The sequence below is a fragment of the Elephantulus edwardii genome, unplaced genomic scaffold, assembly GCF_000299155.1.
Source record: "Elephantulus edwardii isolate Elephantulus edwardi_28Jun2011 unplaced genomic scaffold, EleEdw1.0 scaffold00056, whole genome shotgun sequence".
Classification (NCBI taxonomy): domain Eukaryota; kingdom Metazoa; phylum Chordata; class Mammalia; order Macroscelidea; family Macroscelididae; genus Elephantulus; species Elephantulus edwardii.
In genome coordinates, this window is record NW_006399806.1 from 8995948 (window position 1) to 9020054 (window position 24107).

General features: G+C 38.1%; 1 protein-coding gene across 3 annotated transcripts in view; it reads left to right on the forward strand.

Annotated features, from left to right (window-relative positions):
* Window positions 1-24107, forward strand: part of TRPC6 (transient receptor potential cation channel, subfamily C, member 6) — a 219791-nt gene that overhangs the window by 155426 nt on the left and 40258 nt on the right. For all 3 annotated transcript variants that reach the window (XM_006887322.1, XM_006887323.1, XM_006887324.1), the window contains 5 exons: window positions 6718-6951; window positions 8798-9062; window positions 14404-14599; window positions 15427-15630; window positions 17995-18069. In XM_006887322.1, coding sequence (XP_006887384.1) covers window positions 6718-6951; window positions 8798-9062; window positions 14404-14599; window positions 15427-15630; window positions 17995-18069 — 974 coding nt within the window. The remainder of the gene's footprint in view (window positions 1-6717; window positions 6952-8797; window positions 9063-14403; window positions 14600-15426; window positions 15631-17994; window positions 18070-24107) is intronic.

Here is a 24107-nt window from a genome sequence, read left to right on the forward strand (position 1 = left end):
AACCAAAATCAAACATACACCACACCCACTGCTGTCCAGTCTGTTCCTACGTGTGTAGTTGAATTTTGTGGTTTAAGTCTTTGTGGAAAAAGACTTCCCTGCTTTTTCTCTCAAAGCAGCTAATGGATTTAAGCTGGCAGCTTATTGGTTACAATACCAATACACTACAAACTGTGTCACCAGAACGCTCCATTTCAGCAAGGGAACCATGAAACACTTCTTGGTTGAAGTAGACCCCTATTGGTTGTTGGGATTTAGATAATATTTTTTCAGATGGATCTTAGCAGGGGTTCAATAGCACAGTGTAGAAAAACATAAAAATATTAGGGAGAAAAATAGCTTTTAATTGACATTCTTCAAATTAAGAAAGGAACTATATGCCAAAGTGGTAAATGTTTAACAAAGTTATTCTTCTTCCAAGTCCTAGATCCTGTGCTATGAACTTTACATTTTCTTTCCTTCAAGTCTATACTATGATAGGTTTGGCAGCAGCAGTGACATGCACTTCCTAAATAACATACCTCTGGAAACTCTGATAACTTTGATAAATGTCGATAGTTATAGAGGGCTTCAGGCCTTTTTTTCATAGAGTTGCTATGAGTCGTGCTCGACTCCAAGGCAATAAACAAAAACTACAACAATGACCTTATAACACAGGTATAATGATTCTCATCGCTATTTTATAAATTGTTTAACATGTTTAAATATCTTTAACATGTTTAAATATCTTGCCAAAGATCCAAAAGTTATTAAATGGAGACAAGTCTCTGATTACTTGATGTTAAACATGTGCCCTTGACTTGCTGTAGTATTTATTATTTTACCAGCAAGGAATTACTATTATTAATGCTATGGTTGTTTTTTAAAAATTATTTTTATGAAATGTGCAAGGAGCTGGAGTCAGAAAATCAAAAGGGCCGAACTCGCTCAGCATTTCTTAAGCTCAAGAAACTGAAGAACAAATTCAAACTTCGAGTTTCTATAATCAAGGATGCTTTAGGAAGAATATTAAATGATCCAGGAAGTATTAAAAGACGATGGAAAGAATATACTGAGTCATTGTATCAAAAGGAATTGGCAGACACAGAAGAATTTAATGAAACAACATATGAGCAAGAGCCTATGGTGATGAAGGAAGAAGTTCAAGCTGCTTTGAAGGAAATAGCAAAAAATAAGGCCCCAGGAATAGATGGCATACCAATTGACATATTTCAGTTAACAGATGCTGCCCAGGACGTGGTCACTAAGTTGTGTCAAGAAATCTGGAGAACAACCACTTGGCCAGCTGACTGGAAGAGATCATATTTGTTCCCATTCCAAAGAAAGGCGACCCAACAGAGTGTGGAAGCTATAGAACAATATCGTTGATTTTACATGCAAGCAAGATTCTGCTGAAGATTATCCAAAAATGACTGGAACAGCTCATCAGCAGAGAACTGCCAGAAGTCCAGGCTGGGTTTAGAGGGGTCGTGGTACTAGGGATATTGTAGCTAATGTTAGATGGATCTTGGCTGAAAGCAGGAAGTACCAGAGGAATGTCTATCTGTGCTTCATTGATTATGCAAAGGCGTTTGACTGTGTGGATCATAACAAACTGTGGCTGACTCTGAGAATAATGGGCATCCCAGAACACTTGATTGTTCTAATGTGAAACTTATACTTGGACCAAGAGGCAGTCGTCATAACAGAGCAAGGAAACACTGCATGGTTCAAAATTGGGAAGGGTGTATGCCAGGGATGTGTCCTGTCTCCGTACCTTTTCAACCTGTATGCAGAACAGATTATCCAGGAGGCTGGGCTCTATGAGGAGAAATGCGGCCTCAAGATTGGTGAAAGATCTATTAACAATCTGCGTTATGCAGATGACACAACCCTGCTTGCTGAAACTGAGGAGGACCTCATGCACTTGCTGCAGAGGATCAAGGACTGCAGCCTTCAGTATGGACTGAGGCTCAATGTCAAAAAGACAAAGATTCTCACCACTGGACCAATTGGTAGCATCAGGATGCATGGTGAAGTGATTGAGATTGTTAACAACTTTAGTTTGCTTGGCTCCACAATCAACAGTCTTGGCACCAGCAGCCAGGAAATTAAAAGACGTATTGCGACGGGAAAGTCTGCTATTAGAGACCTCTCTAAAGTACTGAAGAGCAGTGGTGTCTCTCTGGAGACTAAGGTGCGTCTGATACAGGCCATGGTCTTTGCAATCACATGTTATGTGTCAGAGAGTTGGACAATGACTAGGGAGGATAGAAGGAGAATTTATGCCTTTGAGTTTTGGTGACGGAGAAGTGTATTGAATGTACCATGGACCGCCAAGAAAACAGATTCATCTTGGAGAGGGTGAAACTGGGCTGCTCCTTGGAGGCAGGGATTCTGAGGCTTTGCCTGACATACTTTTGTCATGTTGAAAGGAGAGACCGGTCCTTGAAGAAGGGCATCATGCTTGGGAGGGTGGAGGGCAAGCGCAGGAGAGCAAGTCCCTCTAGGAGATGGATTTATTCAGTGACTAGTGTAATCAGGATGAGAGTGTTGGAGACAATGAGATTGGCATGGGACAGAACAGAGTTTAGGGCTGTTGTTAGTTGCAAGCGACTCGACAGCACCTAACAACAGCAACAACAACATTGGTTTGTATACACAATTTGTATGCATTGTGTTTCATTTATATATTATATATTTCATGCATTCCTCTATTCACATTGTGTTTCATCGTGTTATTTCCATAAGGTGTGTTTTATAAAATTGATCACTATTTGTCCATGCCTAACATTACTCCATATTTTCAGGTCTCCACTGTATCCTTCCTAATTGCTGTTGTTGTAAGGTGCTATTGAGTCGACTATAACTCATAGTGACCCTTTGAACAACTAATGGGAACCTCACTCAGTTCTGCACCATCACAATGTCACCATCCCGTGTCAGTGCATCTTGTTGAGTTTCTTCCTCCTCTGACCTGTCACCCTTAGCAGCATGAATACTTGTGCCTATAAACCTTTCTACTCTTTTACTTATTGTAAATATAATGCCTACTGCTTATTTTAATGCACTAGAAAAACATAACATTTTCATTTTTTTTCTTGGCATTAAGACTTAAACATTTCCCAACATGTGTTAGTTTAGATTTTTTAAGAAACAGATGGCAAAATGGATTCATTAGAATTATTAAGGGAAGGCTTGTGAGAAAATATGGGAAAGGAGTCAAAGAAGACTGTGAGGATATTACACTGATGTGAAATCTGAGCCCAAGAGAAAGAGAGAGGGAAGAAAGTTTGAGGAGAAGCATGGCAGATCTCCATGCAACCTAAGGAATGTTTGGCAAGGTCATCAGGAAGTCCTTAAACCAAAGTCAGTCAGTCATCAAATCAGGTTCAGATCTCTAAGAATGGGTGATCTCACTTAGTGCTAAGAACAGTCTGTGGGAACCATGGTTGCGGGGAAGAGGCACCAGTTCTTGTCAGAATCCAGAATTCTTGTTAATGTTGTGTTATTATTAGGTACTGTTGAGTCAAGTACAACTGACTCATAGTGACCCTGTGAATAACAGATCTGAAACCTAAACTATCCTGTGCCATCATTATTTCTTACAGACTTGAGCTCATTGCAAACCAGTATCAAGTATCAGGTGAATCAGATTGAGGCCATGGTATTTTCAGTCACTTGCTATGAATCTGAGAGCTGGACAATGAGTAAGGATGACAGAAGAAGAGTTGATGCCTTTGAACTTGGAGAAGAGTATTGAAAACCCCACAGACTGCCAACAGAACAAACAGATATGTCTTGAAAAGTTGTAGCTGAAGGCTTCTTGGAGTCAAAATTGAGGAAGCCTCATCTTATATCCTTAAGACATGTTGCTAAGAGAGATTATTCCTTGAAGAAGTACATCATTCTTGGAAAGGTGGAAGAATGGTGAAGGAGAGAGAGATCTTCAACCAAATTAATACATTGACTGCAGCAAAGGTCTGGAGTGTGTCAAAGATTGTGAAGATGGCACAGGATAGGACAAGGTTCAGATCTGTTGTTCATAGGATTGTTATGAGTTGTACTCAACTTAATGACACCTAATGATAACAATGAGCCCCTTGCAGCAGTCACTGTGTCAATCCATGTCAATGAAAATCTTCCTCTCAAACATACCTGTTTGTTCTTTTGACAGTCCATGGATATTTAGTACTCTTTTTCAACACCACAGTTCAAAGGCATCAATTCTTTTTCTGTCATCCTTATTCATTGTTCAGCTCTCAGAGAGCTGAGGCAGATAGTCCATTAAAATTCTTATTGTTATGATCTACAAGAGAACTTTGGTGGCCTACTGTTAAGAATCTATATTGCCATCTCAAAAGCACATGGTTTAAATCCACCAGCTTCTCTGAAGGAAAAAGATGAGAAATCTCTTCCTATGCCATTTACTGTCTCTGACAACCTGTTGAAGGGTCAACTATGTGTTGGTTCCAACTCAACAACACACAGCAGCAACAATAGCAACATGGTCTATGAGACTCAGTCTCATGGCCATTATGCCATGGTATGAAAGAGGAAGTTCAGACTTCTCTGAAGGACTTGGCAAAAAATAAAGCCCCAGTAATTAATAGAATACCTATTGACATAGTTCAACAAACAGATGATGCCCTGGACATGCTCTTCAGGTTGTGTCAAGAAATCTGGAAGATAACTACCTGGCCAACTGACTGGAAGAGATCCATATTTAGTCCCATTCCAAAAAAAAAAAAAAAGGTGACCAAACAGAGTGTGCAAATTATTGAACAATATCTTTAGTATCACACAGAAGCAAAATCCTGCAAAAGATTACATAAAAATTTCTGGAACTATGCATTAACAGAGAACTACCAGAAATGCAAGCTGAGTTTAGAAGAGGTTGTGGCACTAGAGACATTATAGCCAATGTCAGATGGATCTTAGCAGAAAGGAAAGAGTACTACAAGAATGTCTATCTGTGTTTCATTGACTATGCAAAGGTGACACTGTCCGTTCACTAGCAATGAACAGCAACACCCTGATGGGGGTAAGCACGATGGAGACACACCACTCTGGGAGCAATTCAGATAGTTGATCTAGCTCAATTTTATTGGATGCTGCAGCACACTTATATACAAGTAAGTAAACAGGAAGACTGGATAGGGTGGGTTTACAGACATAGGACATGCAGATTGGATTGGAGAACCTCAGCCTCATGCGGACTACTTCCACCTCAACAGATGCAGCAGCCATCTTCCCAGGTGGCAAGCTTTCTCAAGCTGGTACAGCCAAACACAGGAGAGTTCTCTCTACCCCATAATAAAGGCTTGCACTTATCCGGAGCTAGGTGATCTGTCCAGGCCAGAGACCCTCCCTTCTTCCCTAACATTCTCCAACACAAAGGCATTTGACTGTGTGGATCACAACAAATTGTGGTTAACCTTGAGGAGAATAGGAATCCCAGAACACTTGATTGTGCTTGTGTAAAAGCTATACTTGGACCAGGAAGCAGTCCTCAGAACAAAGCAGAGAAACAATGCAAGGATGAAAAATCAGGAAAGGAGTGCATGAGGGATGTGTCCTGTCTCCATGACTGTTCAATTTATATTATATGTAGAATAAATCATTTGGGAGGCTGGGCTTTCTGTGGAGGAATATATCATCAGGATTGGAGGAAGACTCATAGAAAACCTACATTATGCAGATGACATAACTTTGCTTACCAAAACTGAGGAGAACTGGAAGTGCTTGCTGCAGGTTGATTGAAGCTCAACATCAAGAAGACAAAGATTCTCACCAATGGACCATTTGGGAGCTTCATGATAGATGGAGAAGAGATTAAGGTGGTTAACAATTACAGCTTTTTTGGCTCCAAAATCAACATTCTTGGTATGGGCAGCCAGAAAGCCAAAGGACGAATAGCACTGGGAAAATCTACTGTCAGGGCCCTCTCCAAAGTACTGAGAAGCAACGATGTCAGTCTAGAGACTAAGATGTGCCTGATCCAGGCCATAGTCACTGTAATTGTTATGCATCAGAGAGCCAGACGATGACTAAGGATGACAGAAGAAGAATTGATGCCTTCAATTGTGGTGCTGTAGAAGTCTTGAACATACCATGGACCACCAAGAAAAAAAATAGGTCTGTCCTGGAGAGGGTAAAACCAAGTTTCTCCTTGGAATCTAGGATTTTGAAGCTCTATCTCACATACATTGGGCACATAGTCAAGAGGGACTGGTCCTTAGAGAAGGACATCATGTTCAGAAGGATGGAGGGAAAATGTAGGAAAGGAAGATCCCGGATAAGATGGATTGATACAGTAACTGGGGCAATGGGAGTACGTATGTCAGAGTCAGTGAGACAGGCTCAGGATAGGGCAAGCTTCAGAGCTGTTGTACATAGGATCACTATGACTCACAGATGATGTGATGGCACATAACAACAACAACAATAACAACAACAAAAAATAGCTTCATAACCTTCCATCTGTAAAAGTCCCATGATTTCTTTTTCTATTTTGGATATATATACATGGATGCTGCTTTCAGGAAATACAATGATGTAGCTGAACAATGGACAATGAACTTTATGACAATGTAAGAATTTCAGTTGGATAAACTGGTTAGAACCACATTTTGGAGGATTTTTAATGTTAGTCTGAGATCTTTCCTATTTAATGTGTTTCATTGAGTTAAACTTGGAATGAAGTGGAATTGATATATCTAACCTTTTCCAATGCAGGAATGATATGGGCTGAATGCAAAGAAATCTGGACTCAAGGCCCCAAGGAATACTTATTTGAATTGTGGAACATGCTTGATTTTGGCATGTTAGCAATCTTTGCAGCATCTTTCATTGCAAGATTCATGGCATTTTGGCATGCTTCTAAAGCCCAGAGCATCATTGATGCAAATGACACTTTGAAGGACTTGACAAAAGTTACACTGGGAGACAATGTGAAGTACTATAATCTGGGTGAGTTTACAGTATACAAAGACTCTAAGTTAATAAAGAATTCAGAATTTCCTTATGCAGCAGATGTCAGTCATAATTTGATTACTGTCCAGCTTCATGGTCAGTTTCCAGCTTCTTTTAAGCATCTGTGTCTGAATAATAATGCTCTTTCCTTTGATTTCTCTACTGGATAGAAACTTCTCTTAATCACAAGAATCCTCTCTTTTATCTCTTGGATCAATACATTCCAATTATCTAGGATTTCCCCCTATCTTGTGTTTTAAAAAGAACTCATATTTGAGTACCATTTCCATTTAAGATGTAAAGACTATGTGAAAGCAAGACATTGTTGCCTTTCAGAGGACCTCTAATGAAAAACAACATTTCCTACCCTGACTTTGAACTAGTGGAGAAATTAGAAAGATAATGCAAAAGGTAAACCATCACCTAAGAGAAGTAAAATGTTTTGCCCAGTTATTCATGCTAATTAAGAATTAGAGCACTCTACCTCTCCAGGATGGGCATAACTAAGGGATGAAAATGAGTTCTGTCCTTAAGGAAAATCTCTTCTCAAAGAAACTTGGAATGAAGTTTCTAACAGCCTTTTCACAGGAGAATGACATGGCAGTCCACGCCCTACTTCCATAAGAATCTACAGTTCAAGTAACCTAAAGAGGCATTTCTAGTCTACCCTTGATTGTCACCATGAATTGCAGTTGACTTAACAGCACACTGTAGGGTAATATTTGTTTATTTTGTTAAAGGGTTTAGCTTTTAATTGAAAATTTTACAAAAGGAGTTTAGTAAAAAATGTCAAAACTCATGTCATCATCTGACTCTTTAGATTTTTCTTTCTTTGCTCTCTTTCTATTATCAGCTGGGGCAGCAGTTTAACTTTTTGTTTTTTAATATGTTGTAGTTGTTAAGTGTTGACCAGTCAAAACCAACTCACAGCTGATTAAGCGTGTAGAGGCTGTAAATTGCCTAGAAGGAGATTTCCCATCTATCTCCCATGAGAGCTTAAATTTCTCAAAGTTATCTATTTATAGTCAGCATTTCATTCAAAACAATATGAAAAAGGAAACTGCTTTTATTAGTTTCTTGTTATCCTTCTCTAACTCCATCTAACTCCATTACTCAGGAAGTAAGCAAATATAATTTATAATCCTATTTTTTTGCTCTATATCTTTCTTCATAATGGATTTTTTATTTCCTAACATAATCGTATCAGAATAATTATTTCATTTTATCATAAAAATAGAATTATTTTAATGACCAGTAATATTGCTTCTAGTATGTTTAAAAGCCACAAGTGATCCACATATTTAAAGAGCTACAGATAACCTAAGAACTAAAAATCACTTAGATTGCTTTTATCATTATTGTTCAAGATTGAATATTTCAAGCTACCATTTTTTAATTGTCAAATACTTTCTAAACACTACATGTAGGTTGTCTTATTTAATTATAGTATATAAGAGATCTTATTGGTATAGGTATGTATCACCTTGTTTTTAAGATGTTTTAAGTAGAGTTAAATAAGGTTAAATAATTTCCATTCATTCTTCTAATATGTACATATAAAATGAAATATGTCTACATATTTAGATGAGTCCACAGGCTGAGATCATAAATATTATGTTATGTTCTTATAGAAAATTGTTATCCAAACAAGAAAGTTATCTTCTCAATAAATTTAGAAGTTCAAGTGTGCCTGACACCTAAGAAACTCTTTCATAAAGAAACCTTCATTAAGAAACTTGATGGTAGTTGGAATTATATTTCTGACCCAGAAGAAATTTACCTGACTAAAAATAACTTACGGAAACTCACCAAAACTTTTTTTTTTGTTTCTTTTTTTTCCTAGCCAGGATAAAGTGGGACCCCTCTGATCCTCAAATTATATCTGAAGGTCTTTATGCAATTGCTGTGGTTTTAAGTTTCTCCAGGATAGCTTATATTTTACCAGCAAATGAAAGCTTTGGGCCTCTACAAATATCACTTGGAAGAACAGTGAAAGACATCTTCAAGTTCATGGTGATATTTATCATGGTGTTTGTGGCCTTTATGATTGGAATGTTCAATCTCTACTCCTACTACCGTGGTGCAAAGCAAAATGAAGCCTTCACAACGTATGTGCCCTCATGAAAGTGATAGCAGATTAAATGCAAGTTAAATAAGTCATAGCTTTAATTATAATTATAATGTTCACATATGTCCATGGATAAATAATTGTTTGATAAAGACTTCATCTCTAGGTTTGGTGGGGTTTTTGGTCCAGAAAATTTAGATGATTTAAAAATCATTCAAAAGAGCTAAAAGTGCCAATTTTTTTGTTTGTTTTATGCTATGATAGATACTTCACAGGTATCATTTTCTTATTTCCATTTCACAAAGAGAGCAGGCTGCAATTCAGAAAAGTTAGTTAATTTGATAAATGTTGGCTAGCTAATTTGTGGGAGAGTGAGGGCTTAAAAACTTATCTAGTGATTGTAGCTCCTATAACTCTGGCTGTAGCTCTTACCTTGAGTCATGTCAGCTTCTTGTGCAATAACAGTATGGCCAGTATCAGGACAGTTGTGTCTGACCTCTACTAACTTTACAAAGGGAAGCAGCCCCCATCCACAACACAAAACCGGTTCCTATGAGGTCAGAGATGCTCCCATACTCCTTCACCTATTTCTATCACTTCTAACTCTGAGGCTTTCAGTGCTCTGCTTATGGGACCTCTAACACATTGCAATGTCCACACAGAACTTATAGACAGTACTTAACAATTATGGAACTTGTTAGGGAAGGTAACAGGTCACAACACAAGAAGGAAATAGGATGCAATTCTTCAGTTAGGACAAATCAAGTTGTGCCTGACAATCCTTTGACCTGCAGGATTAAAACTCTTGAACCTATTGCTATCAAGTCCATGCTGACTCGTCACTAACCCTCCACGTGGCTTGTGAGGCTGTAAAATTGCATGGGAAGAGATTGACCATCTTTCTTCTGAGGAACGAAGTGTAGCTTTGAACTGCTAGAAAAGTGAAGCCTTTGTGTTTGCAGTGAAACTATATACACTGTGCCACCCACACCCCCTAAAGTGCTCTTGTCGTTGTTGTTGTTATGTGCCATCGAGTCACTTGCGACTCATAGCGACCCTATGTACAACAGCCCTAAACTCCGCTCTGTCCTGTGCCAATCACACTGTCTCTGACACTCCCATCCCAATTATCCCAGTCACTGAATCAATCCACCTCATAGAGGGCCTTCCTCCTCCTGCGCTGTCCCTCCACCCTCCCAAGCATGATGCCCCTCTCTAAGGACCGGTCTCTCCTCACAACATGTCCAAAGTATGTTAGACGGAGCCTCAGAATCCTTGCCTCCGAGGAGCCACCGGTTTAACCCTTTCCAGGGTACAGGCGTCCGACTAGCTGAAAGCTGGGTAGCTTAGAGGCCAGTCTCAGACCCCTCCCATCTTCCCAGGTAATCGAAGATGCAAAAACCGCGCGCAACATTCGTTCCCGCCCTCGGGCCCAGAAAAGCCTATCTACACATCAGTTCTACAGGATGCATCACCTTTGCTCGGGAAACATTACGACTAAACTTCAGAGACATTGATCCCAACATATTGAACTACCATCAGCTGATGTGTTTGGAATCACAGAAGCCATGGACGCTTCATATATAAGTTATTAGATGGAGGGCTGGTCAAAGGGAGATAGATGTGAAGGGAGAGGGTAGAAGTGGATGGGTATCCTGGTGGATGGTGGAGCAGGGAAATAAGTGGGTAAAGACGCGTGTGAGAAAGGCAGGGACAACACCGACACTAAAGTTAACTCCACAATAAGGGATATACGTTTAACTTGCTGGTCTGTCTGGCGCTTCTCTAAATCTGAACATTCACATTAAGACAGACTAGGAAGAAGGAATGGCCATCCACTTCTGAAATAGCAGGCCTCTGAAAACCCTATGTATGTACAAAGTGCTCTTAGTCCCACCAATTATGGTGTCACCTCCAGTCCTCCAACAAGCTTAGGCAAAGGCGGCTGGCTTTGGTTCTGGCTCAGTTAGCAATGTGAGGCAGCAGTCCTAGTTCAACAGTCTCTCCCGTCAGTCTCTGGTTCTCTGATGCTGCTGCTGTTCTCATGTAGGACCCAGTCAGACTCTACAGGAACCTCTGGTCTAGAAGAATGCACACTGGACTCTCCACTCTTTCTTGCTGGTAGCTAGATTACCATTTTCTGCCTCTAAACCTGCTCAATTTAAACTCTGACCCAATGACAATACCAACCAGTCCCCTCATTGCCAATCAACACACCCTATTTGCATGTACCCAAACAAAAGGAGCAATTCACATCATTCTTTTCTTTTTCATTATTATTAATTTTTTTCGGTTTTTTATTATTTTTTTTTATACAGAGGTTTTGGATTTCCATTCATTCATTGCCGCAATTTTTTCCCTGCCCACCTCTCCCCACCAGCTCGCTTCCCCCTCCAAAGAGAGAGAAAAAAAAAATTCCTTCATTAGTATACAATCCCCACGTCCCTTCCCCCCACCCCCCACCCCGAGTACACTTCTCTATGCAGCCTTAATTCTGAATTCCTGTGCTGGATAAATTATGTATATTGTATTGAAACAGATGAGGGAAAGACCAGATTAGAAGTGATATATGATTGAGTATTATGGTTAGCACAGGAATTCATTATTATTAATTTTAATAGACATTTACAGAGGTTTTGGATTTCCATTCATTCATTGCCACACTTTTCTCCCTGCCCAACCCTCCCCACCAGCTCGCTTCCCCCTCCGAAGAGAAAATAAAATTCCTTCATTAGTATACAATTCCCATGTCCCTTCCCCCGCACCCCCCACCCCGAGTACACTTCTCTATGCAACCTTAATTCTGGACTCCTGTGCCAACCGCAATACTCAATCATATATCACTTCCAATCTGTTCTTTCCCTCATCTGTTTCAACACAACATACACAATTTATCCAGTTTTTTCTGTCATACCCCCACCCTGATGTCAGACCCATTCTACAACAGTGGCACCATGCAATATTTGTCTCTTTGTGACTGAGATATTTCACTCAGCATAATGTCCTCCAGGGTCACCCACTTTGAATAATATTGCATGAGTTCCTTGGTTTTTAATGCTGCGTAGTATTCCATTGTGTGGATATACCACAGCTTCTCTACCCATTTATTTGTTGATGTTCCCTTAGGCTGCTTCCAACTCTTTGCTATTGTAAACAAAGCTGCAATAAACATTAGTGTGCATATATCTGCTTGGATGGCAGACATGGTCTCTCTGAGGTATATATTCCCAGTAATGGGATTGCTGGGTCAAATGGTATCTCTATTTGCAATTTTTTGAGAAAGCGCCACACCGCCTTCCACAATGGTTGCACCATCTTACATTCCCACCAACAGTGAATAAGAGTTCCAGTTTCTCCACATCCTTGCCAGCATTTGTTGCTTGCTGTTCTATTTTGCTATTCTTACTGGGGTGAGATGTTATCTCATAGTTGTTTTGATTTGCATCTCTCTTAGGGCTAGGGACTTTGAACATTTCTTCATGTGCCTGTTGGCCATCTGAATGTCTTCTTCAGTGAAGTGTCTGTTCATATCCTGTGCCCACTTTTCTAATGGATTGTTTACCTTTATCTTATTGTGGTGTTCAAGTATTTTATAAATTCCGGATATAAGTCCCTTATCTGACATGTCATTACCAAATATTTTTTCCCCGGTCTGTGGCTTCCCTTTTTACTCTATTGGAGAAGTTTTTGGATGTGCATAGGGATTTGATTCTTAGAAGGTCCCATTCATCTATTTTATCTTCTCCCGGTTGTAGATTTTCCAGGATACTTGGAAGACTTTTTATGTTGTGGATTAGGACCACTAAAGTTCTTCCAAGTTTTTCTTGAATGAAGTTTATAGTCCTTGGTTTTAGTCCTAAGTCCATGATCCACCTTGAGTTGGTTTTTGTATATGGAGTGAGGTGTGGATCTTGTTTGAGTCTTCTGCATACAGCTTCCCAATTTTGCCAGCACCATTTGTTAAAAAGGCTGTCATTTCCCCACCTAACTGATTTCATCTCCTTGTCAAAAATCAGTTGACCATAGGTGGATGGGCTGATTTCTGGATTCTCAATTCAATTCACATCATTCTTATAGTTAGCATAGTCCTCCCCCACTCCCACTTCAGTCATATAGTAGAGGTCAAAGTCAATTGACTAGGAAAACCATTTTGAAAAATCAATCGACTACATCATACACATAAACACTGCGTATGAGAACAGCTACCTTTCTTATTATCTTCTGTTGAATTCTACCACTGGAAAAAGTCAAGTTCTCTACGGTGACATGAATTTTTATTTAAGTTCTCCATGGTATATTACCTTTTTTTGAAGTATGCTTGAAATAGATTGTTTAAAAAAATATGTCTTCAGCATCACAATGAAAAGTATCCACTGAAGCATAACCTCTTGTTTCTCATGTTCCACTAAAAATTCAGTTTGTTAGAGAAATGAAGTCACCTGAGTTAAAAGAATATAGGCTAACACTCATCAAAAATTTTGCCCAGAACATTGAAATTACCGAAGACACATCAATGATTTGGGTTACTTTTCTGTTTTAATAGTATCTCTTTTTTCCTACTTAAGACATAGGCTGTTTTAATATAGTTATTAGACATGAGTGGAAGTATAAATGAGAGGCTACAGAGATGAAGCTTAGACACCTCTCTTGAAAGGTCACAGACTTGAAACCCTATCAGCAATTTTAATCTTGCACATATGAGTCAGAATCAACTTGATAGTAATTAACAGCAATAATTAGGGGAAATAAAAGGGACTTTATAGGGGCTTATTAGTAAGAATTTGCACTGACAACCTAAATGTTTCTGGTTCCAATCCATCAGCTGCTCCATGAGAGAAAGATGGGCAATCTCTTCCTGTGTACCTCTGAAACCTTGCTGAATGGTCAGCTGTGAAACAGTTCCAAATTGACAGTCCTCAAAAACAACAAGAACTAATTGTAGTGTTTTTATTAAGTAATACATTTGATTAGGGAGTTCTGTGGCCTAATGCTGCAACACCGAAGGCACACAGTTGCTCCATGGGAGAAAAAAGGGCCGTCTCCTCCGGAACTGCCTATAAAAACCCACCAGAGGTTCAGCTATGAGTCGCTTCCAACTCAACGGTACACAGCAACAACCACCTTGCCAAAAGTATAGTTTATGTAAATATCAATATCTCTGGTAATGCATCATGGTTCTAGCATTTATTGAGTGCTTATTATATGCCTTATGTTGAGATTTTTGCTTCATATGCACATATCCTTATAACAATCCATAAAAAAAGAATGATTACTCAGTGTATGCCTATTAATTAACAAGGACCCTAAATAAGCTCAATTTTATTATAGTAATGTTTACATTCATTTATACTTCTTATTTCCTTTGTTTTCTTTTTCTCCAGAGTTGAGGAGAGTTTTAAGACACTGTTCTGGGCGATATTTGGACTTTCTGAAGTGAAATCAGTGGTCATCAACTATAATCACAAATTTATTGAAAACATTGGTTATGTACTTTATGGAGTCTATAATGTTACAATGGTCATTGTTTTGCTAAATATGTTAATTGCAATGATCAACAGTTCTTTCCAGGAAATTGAGGTATAGTAACTAAATACACATCTCTGTACATTTTAAAATTATTTAAGGGATCAGCTCAACTATAGGATAAAAGAATGGGTGGACTTCTGTCCTTTGTTCTTTTTGTTTTGTGTATTTGTTTGATCAGAAAATTTTAAATCTCTACTTGCATATGCAAAGTTGATGAAGTGGGTCAGTAAGGTAGAAATATCTATTCAATTTTTAAAAAGAAAGAAAACTATAAATACAATGCCAGCATGAGTTTTTCATTTTATACAAAAAATTAGTCCTTAAAAGTTACACTCTTTTCCAAATCTGTTTAGACTCAAGCTCAGACTCATTGTTGTCAAGTCAGAACCAACTCTGAGAACTAACTTCTGAGACGGTAAAAAATACACAAGAGACGACTGCCCAGCTTTCTCCCTCAGAGCCACTGGTGGATTCGAACTGCTGGAAAAATTCCTTTTAGTTAATGATCAAAATTGGCCCTTCAAAAATTGGGAGTAATATTTTTAAGTTCTTATGCCAGAGATTTTGGCCTGTGTCTCGAATTCATTGATAAGTGACCTTTGCCAGATTAATAGAATAAGTTTGTACTGTATTTTTTTTTTAGATGTTAAAAAAAATACGTTTATATCTGTCTGAGTATTTACAACATAGTCAAGTTTTGAGAACTGTAGCCTGTAAATCTGAAAAAATTTTAGAGAGTTTCAGGGACATGTGTGTGAGAAGAACATTAGCAGAGTGATTGCTGCCTCCATTACTCCCATCTAGCTGCACAATGTCAGTAGCATCTTAAGTTATTCAGCTGACGCATGTCTTTGCTGACTTACTGTGTGTTTGTACAGGATGATGCGGACGTGGAGTGGAAATTTGCAAGGGCCAAACTCTGGTTTTCCTATTTTGAGGAAGGAAGAACATTACCTGTTCCCTTCAACCTGATGCCAAGTCCAAAGTCCCTGTTTTATCTCTTACTGAAGCTTAAACAATGGATTTCTGAACTATTTCAAGATCATAAAAAAGGTTTCCAGGAGGATGCAGAAATGAACAAGGTACTTGGTGAATTATATATACATTTTTAATACTTATTTTTTTATTTTTATTTCTTTTTTCTTTTGTTGCACATTTTCTTCCTCCTCCTCCAAGCCCATCCAAAAAGGCTTGTTCCAGATTATTGTCATAGTGAATTATATTTTTAAACACAGGACTGTGTATCCACTGTAACAATTGTGTCATATCCCTTTACAAATATAGTTTGCAATGATATATCTACCTATTCTCAGATGCCATCACTATTTCAGCATGATATCCTTGCTTGTATTTGTCAAACATGTATACATTGAAATTTTTTTATTTAATCTTTTTTTGATATTATTTTTGTTCTATTCTTGAACAAAAATCTGTGAAATAAAAAAAAATATTCTACAGGTATACTTGGGTTGGTACTGAAAAATATAGCTAGTCCAGGTCCCTTTGTTTGCTGTTTTCCTCACTTCACCTTCAATTTACACAGCAAGGTTAAGCATCAGTGCCTGGTTATGATTCAGAGGAACTCAGCAGATCCTTATGTAACTTTGAAATTTAAAGTATAATGTTCCTAAAATCTCCAGTATTGCTCACGTGCACAGAGACAAGACCAGGTTTGTCAGTCAGTAGTTCAAGAAAGATCAGGGACATTACCTCAAAGGAGTAACACATGAGACAATGCAATGTCAAGAAGCAATAAAAGGGGGTGTGTGTGTGGAGATGGTGCTTGATTGAGGGGGCGGGATTATCACAATATGCTCAGAATACAAGTGCAGTGCTGTGTGTGATAGGAGATTTAAAGAGCCCTGATGGTGCAGTGGTTAAATATTCAGTTATTAACTGAAAGGCTAGTGGTTCGAACCCACTTAGTGGCTCAGCAGAAGATGAATCTGACCATCTTCTCCCATAAAGTTTACAATCTACAGTATCCTATAGACTCTACTCTGCCACCTAGAGTCTTAGTCAAAATGGATTCAATAACACCTAACAACAACTCTATGCAAAAAACTCTGCTGGGAAGAACACTGCATCATGGAAGATCAGTGAGGTAACAGACGCTTCCAGAAAAGGAAGACCAGCATGAATTGGGTGTGAACATGGTGTCCTCTGAGGAGGAATTGAAGGAGCTGACAGTTGTATTTGAAGAAAGGAGATGGAAGAGAAACATGATATATTTTCTGCCTTTAAGTATGGGCATACACTTTAAATGGGATAAGAGACAGTGGGCGAAAATTACAAATATTTCTATTCTAGTTCTGTGTAAGAACATACTTACTACAAGATCTAACAAAATGGTGGACTGCCTTAAAAAAAAATAGCTCCACCATATAATCAGACACAATGCTGGGTGACAGACAAAGTTTTGGATTGTTCTAGCTCTAGTGGACTTAGTGATAAGGAATTGCACTGCCAGACAAAGGCAGACAGTTCCAATCTACCAGCTGCTCTGTGGGTGAAAGATGGCAATCTACTTCTGTGCGATTTACTGCCTCTGAAAACCTGCTGGAGGGTCAACGATGAGTTGGTTCTGACTTGACGATAACTAAGAACAACAGCATTAGATGGACAGGTGAGCTTAATGATTGTAAAAGATTTGCAGTTCTAAGATTGTCCTTTGTTCAGTGGTACATGCAGTAGATAGATTTTGGAGTCAATTTGATACACCTAACAATAATATCATAAAAATAAAAGAGAAATGTGTTTTAGATCTGGCTGCTTTTCATTTATTACTTAGGAACCTAAAGTAAATAATTGACACTTAGATCCTTGATTTCCTTAACTGCCCTATGAGAATAGCATTTATACATGCATCTTAAAGACCGAGTAAATATCTAAAAATTCTTTGAGAATTCCAAAAGTCTTCTTTAGTCATGCTATTATTGTTGTTATATATTTTCAGATAGGAACCAGCTCATCCTCCAGTTATCAGAAACAGTAAATCACATGGGAAGAGACCACCCATCTTTCTCCCATGGAGCAGATTTGAAGAGCTTGCCTTTGGGTTGAAAATATAATTCCTTAGCACTAAGCCTCCAGCACTCAATTCTTTAAGTATAACTTTTAGTATCATTATTTTATGTAGGAATTTTTGAAAAATAGCCTACCCACAAATTTATTCTAAATAAGTCATTTTAGAACTCAGTTAATTGAGTGGTGGAGCTTTCTTCCTTTCAGTTGCTGTAACTCGATGTGTAGTATAGAGGTCCAATTAGCATTATCACCTGAGAGCACTTACCGTGCAGCAGAAATCCCCAAGAGCTTGCCAAAGGTGCAGAAAATGCTTCCTTCATGAAAACTTACTGGGGAATGTGGAAGGAAAAGAGAGAGAAATTTGTTTTGCAATTAAGAATGACTGTGCAATCGTATTCATTTTGCTCTCTCTTCAAAAGAGAAATGAAGAGAAGAAATTTGGAATTTTAGGAAGTCATGAAGATCTCCCAAAATTGTCACTTGACAAAAAACAGGTAAGATAAGATTTGAAAATATGAGGTAATGCATGCCACCAGGCTTATCTCTTTAGAGCAAGGCATGAATGTTCAGGAGTAATTTAAAGAACTAGATAATGGGCCCATTAAAGGACTTCACGATTTTAACAACTTAAAGATCTGAGAATCTATTACTAAAAGAAAAAAAAGGAGGCAGCCTCCTCCAGTCAAGGTTTACAGGCTCAAAAACACCATAGAAGAGTTGCTATGTTTTAGGCAATTCCAGCTGGAAGGCAGTGAGTATGGTTTGATGGAACATAACACAACTGAGGCAAAGAAGAAAAAGTAAAGAAGACTCATCAGAGAAGGTTTGATGAAAGGTTTGATTTAACCCGACTGTGCAACTATTGTTGGTTGTGGTGTGTGTTGTCAAAACCAACTCCTTGCTCACCCTCCTCAACTGCAGAGAAGGAGATTCCCATCTTGCTTCTGTGCAGTAGCTGGTGGATTCAAACCATGTGCCTTTAAGTTGGAAGAACAATTCTTTACCACTAAGCCCTCAACATCCAAAACGGATGTCCTAGGCAAGAAGAGCTGCAGTGGGACATAGCACTGTGTCGTACCTGTGAGTGGCTTCTGTGAGGCCTGATGAAGTCTTCGTTCTGGCCCAGCAATGTGGTGGTAGAGGCTTAGGATCAAATAGCTGGTAGGCATGAGGAAAAGAATCCCTGTTTTCCAAGGCAGCCATGCAAGAGTTGTTGATGACAGACTGAATCTGCCACTCAGGAAAGTTTTATTTGGCTAGCTCAGTACTTTTTAAAAAAATGTAATGCCTTTATAGGAATCTACACTCTCTGGTTCACCAAAGGATCTGCTATTTCCTATTTTCTTAACCATGTTCAAAGTACTTGCAAGCTTTCAGAAAATATTTGGATTTGTGATTCATACTACGTGGTAAATTTATATTGCATTTGACAATGGTGTGGATATGGGGAATTTATGAAACAAACAGTAACACATCCAATAGAGCTACAAGCACATTCTACTCTAGAGGATAGGAGAGTGCAAACACTAGTGCAGGGCCTTCCAAACTACCATCCAGTGACAATCGGTCACTGTTTACTTATGGCCTGAGACCGTAAAAGTATTTTCTGTTGTCAATTCTTTTTTTTATTTTAATTTTTTTTTTCATTCACACAGTTTGCCCTTGCCTAGGAAGGAAGCTCTAGTGACCTAGTAGACCACAGGGTCTTTTGCAGCTAACTAAAAGGCTCCCTCTGGTGATTCAGATCCACCAGCTGCAGGATAAATAGGAGCAGTCTGTTCCCGGTGTGATTTACAGCCTCAGGAGCGCAGTGGAGGTTCTTCTGTGAGCTGAAATTTTCTAGATTGTGTTGAGTTTGAATTTGACTTTTGACTCACCTAAGACTGTTATTTGACCCAACAAGAAAGCTACAGGAGAAGGATCTTGTAATTTGCTTCTGTAAATGTTATAGCCAAGAAAATGCTGTGGGGCTTAGATGTATTGTACAACACATGGGGTCAGGTGTCATGAGTCAAAATGAATAGCGATGAATTCGGTTTAAAGAATGAAAAAGAAAAAAAAAGAAAAAGACAATGTATACAAATTTTGTATGCAAAACAGTATAAAATAAAAAAGAATGGAAAGGGGAAAAAATGAAATATGTAGCAGAGACCATGTGGTTTGCAAAGCCTTAAGTATCTGGCTGATTCTTAATAGAAAAGACCACCTTATCTAGTGCATCATTAATAGAAGACTTGGGAAATCCAAGAAAAACCAAATTCAAAGCTTTTAGAAATAATTGTTATCAATATGTAATGTGTGTCTCCTTTGGGCCTTACATAAAATGCTGTCTCATTATGACTTTTCCCATTTGTGAAATATGGACAAGAAGAATTGTAACAAAGTAGGGATTATTAGGGAGATCTAGCAGCTTAGTGGTAAGGAGTTGTGCTGTCAATTCAATGGCATGCGATTTGAATCCACAGCTGTTCCATGAGAGAAATATGGGCAATCTCCTCTTGTGCAATTTATGACCTCTGAAAACCCACTAGAGTGAAAACCCAATCTGATCCACTATAAGTGGATCTGATCAGCTATAAGCCGGTTCTAATTCAGTGGTACACAACAACAATATTGTAATTACTGGGGCACTGGTGGCAGTGTCCTCATGTGATTTATGATTGTGAAAGCATAGCTGTAAGTTAGTTCTCATTCCATCGCAATGAGTAGGAGAGAGAGAAAGAGATTGTAATTACTAGAGAGTAAAAGAGTGAATATAACCACACACAATTTGATAGTGATGTTAATCCAGTGAAAGTAGAGAAACAATACTAGGTCCAAAAGTCTGAGAGAGGATACAAATAATAAATGAACAAATGGAGAGAAAAAAAATGAGTACAAGAAACAATATAATAATAATATAAAATGTTGTTGAGTTCATAGGGTTACTATAAGTTGTACTTAACACAAGCTAAATGACTAATGAATGTGTGAACTTCTAGAAATAAGAGCCAATGTCTAATGACCTTTTGGAAGCAGATCACTAGGCCTTGCTTCTGACGTGTTCCTGTCTGGATTTAAATTAGCAGTCATTCAGCTACTAGTCCAGTATTGACCATTTGTGGCATCCAAGAACTCTGTGTCACTACTGCTTCTGTGTCTGTGGGATGAAGAAAGCATGAGAACAAGGGATAAAGAAAAGTCACAAGCAAAGAAAAGTGGAGGAAATGTGACTAGCTTTTATCGAAAGAGTATTTCTCTCAAAAGGTTTTAGAATTTGGTAGGTTATTTTGACAAATTTGTTTTATCTGAGTTAAATTATTCATAATGTTCATTATAGGAAAACTGGAGCAAGATGAAATGATTTCATGATCTTCAGATTTTCCAGCTAAGTGGATATAGTCACAATTGAATCCAGCTCTCCCTGGTGGCACATTATTTGGCCTCAGTCATTTGTGCAATGTGTTCCAATCACATACAATTAAAACAAATCACTATTGCATTGATTCTGACTCAGAGACAGTCAGTCTTTGCGTCAGAGCAGAGTTGGGTTCATAATGTTTTCAGTGGCTGGTTTTTCACAAGTACAGCACTAAGATTTTCTCCCGAGGAATTATCTCTGGATATATTTCAAGCTTTCACATAGTATCTGATTGTATTAACAATAACACCCAAGGACTCTTGTTTATATATTTAAAATAATATACTAAGGGATAAAAAAGAATGACAAGAATAAAGAAATACGTTAACAGTGGCCATGTGGTTCACAAAGCCTAAAGTATCTGGCTGTCTCTTCATGGAAAAGACCACTTATCTAGTGCATCACTAATAGAAGACCTGGGAAATCCAAGAAAAACACAATCCCAGATCTTTTAGAAGCAATTTGTATCAATATTTAATGTATGTCTCCTTTGGGCCCTACATAAAATGCTATCTCACTATGACCCTGTCAGTGACATCATCCATATTGCAAGTTTTACTATGCATACTATGTACTTTACACATTGCAGTGCTTTTAAGGGGAAAAAGGGTGTAGAGATAGTAATATTATTACTGTATCTTAATAAGCATACAAATTTATTAAACAATAAAACACAATTATACCGCGAGAGTTTTTTTTCAATAATTAGTAATATGCTCAACTATATTTTCTTACAAATAAGAAGCTATTAATCTCAAGAATGACAATCACCCTATAGAAAGCCTAAATACTCATAATATCACAGATATCCTGGGGTGGGTGTAAAAAAACCAGCTGATTCTTAATTGAATAATTGAAAGGGATGGACTCTCCCTTTTTCTGCATGTTTCCTATTTGTGATCTACCAATTATCTGACAACAGAAAACTTTTTCTAATTTTTCAAAGGAGTATAATACATGAATATATTAAACATATTTGGTCAATATTTACTGCTGGAAGCAGTGAACTCAGATAATTGTGAGTTGATCTTATCTCTACTTTTTTGGAAATTAATTGAATTCTCTGAACCTCCGTTTCCTCATCTATGAAATAGCCATTGTCCCTGAGGCAATTCTAATTTATAGCAACACCATAGGACATAGTAGAACTACCTCACAAGGTAAATTTTCAAAGCTGTAAATCTTTATGGAAGCAGGACCACCTACTTTTCACTGAAGTCAAAGGTTTAGCTGTTATTAAGGGATGAAAATCTCAAAAATAGCCATAACTACCACCAGTCTGTTTTGTGTTTTATTGACTATGCAAAGACCATTTCACTCTGTGGATAATATTAAACTATGGCTAAAACTGAGAAGAATGGGAATACCAGAACACATAATTGTGCTTGGGAGAAATCTATACCTAAATAAAAAAAAAAAAAAAAAACACTTTCGTGCAAACTAAGCAAGGCTTAAACTCCACGGCTTGAAATCAGGAAGGGTATGCATCAGGGTTGAGTCATCCTTTGTCCATACTTATGCAGTGTGTATGTTTAGCAAATCATGAAACTGGACTCCATGAAGGAGAAAGTTACATCAGGATCAGAGGAAGACTAATCAACAACCTGTGTTATGCAGATGATACAACCTTGCTTGCTGAAAGTGAGTAGAATATGAAATGCTTGCTGCAGAAGATCAAGGACTACAGCCTTCAATATGGATTACATCTCAACACCAAGAAAACAAGGGCTTTAGCATAGTATCAACAGTCAAAATTATGATAGATGGGGAAAGGAATGAAGCTGTTAGTGATTTCATCTTGCTTAGATCAACAATTGACACTGCTGGTACCAGCAGTCAAGAAACCAAAAGATGAGTTGCATTGGGAAACTGTCTGGGACTTTTCCACAATGATGAAGAGCAGTGATGTCAGGATGGAGACTAAAAATGGGTCTGATTTAGTCCAGGGGTTCTCGCTACATGTCAGAGAGCTGAACAATTAATAAGGATGACAGAAGAAGAATGAATGCCTTGGAGTTGTAGCGTACTGAATATCCCCAAGACTTCTAAAAGAACAAAAAGTGTTATACTTTAGAAAAAGTGCAGCCAGAGTGCTCCTTAAAGGCAACGATAATTAAATTTCATCTTTCATACTTTGGAAATGTAGCTAGTCAAGTTTTTTTCGAGGAGGACATCATGCTTGGAAGGCTGGAGGGTCAACAAAGGAGCAAAGATCCCCAATAAGATTGATACCATGATTTCAGAAATGGGTTCTAGTATGCCAGAGATGATGAAAAGGGTGCAGGATAGGGAAGGATTTGAGTTGACTGTTTATAGGTTTGCTTTGAGTCATACTTGACAGCACCTAACAACCAGAGTCAGTTGCTATTCATGGAAATTCTGCCTTGGATTTCCTACACTGTAAATCTTATTGGGAGGAGACCTCTCATCCTTCTCCTGAGGAGTTTCTCATGGATTCAAACTAATGATTTTATTAGTAGTAGCCCAACACTCCACCAGGAATTGGGATGATTAAGGTGTAAAACCCATCAACAAGATTTTAGGGAGTAACAGTAAGTTGCTTCTAAATTACAAACACTATGCTGTTGTTTGCTGTTGACCCACAGCTGAGCCTCCAGCACGTTTTCAGAGTTAGTAAATAGAAAGAAGAGATTGCTCATCGTTATCTCTTGGAGCAACTGGTGGATTCGAACTGCAAGATTTTGGGATTGTAGCAGAGCTTCTTACCACCAGGCCATTGGAGCAAAACACAAATAGAAACCAAACAAAACTGTGCTCCTCTTATTTGTAAATAAAAATCTCAATGAAAATTTTGCAAAACTAGATCAGTGTCGATTGATTTTTGTATTCTTCCAGTAAACAAAATAAAACACGTGTTGAAAATCTAATGGATATATAATAAGATATTGTTGAGAAAATATCCAGGGACAAAAATTCCAAGGAAGATCAAAATTTTATTTTTCCTTTCAATAGAAACATTAGTATGTCTTGAATCAAAGAATTTTATTTTTCTTTTTAAGTTTCTCTAAAAATTGAGAATCTTTTTTTAAAATTTTAGTAATTTTAATGAACATTTACAGAGATTTTGGATTTCCATTCATTCATTGTTGCACTTTTCTCCATGCCCAGCCC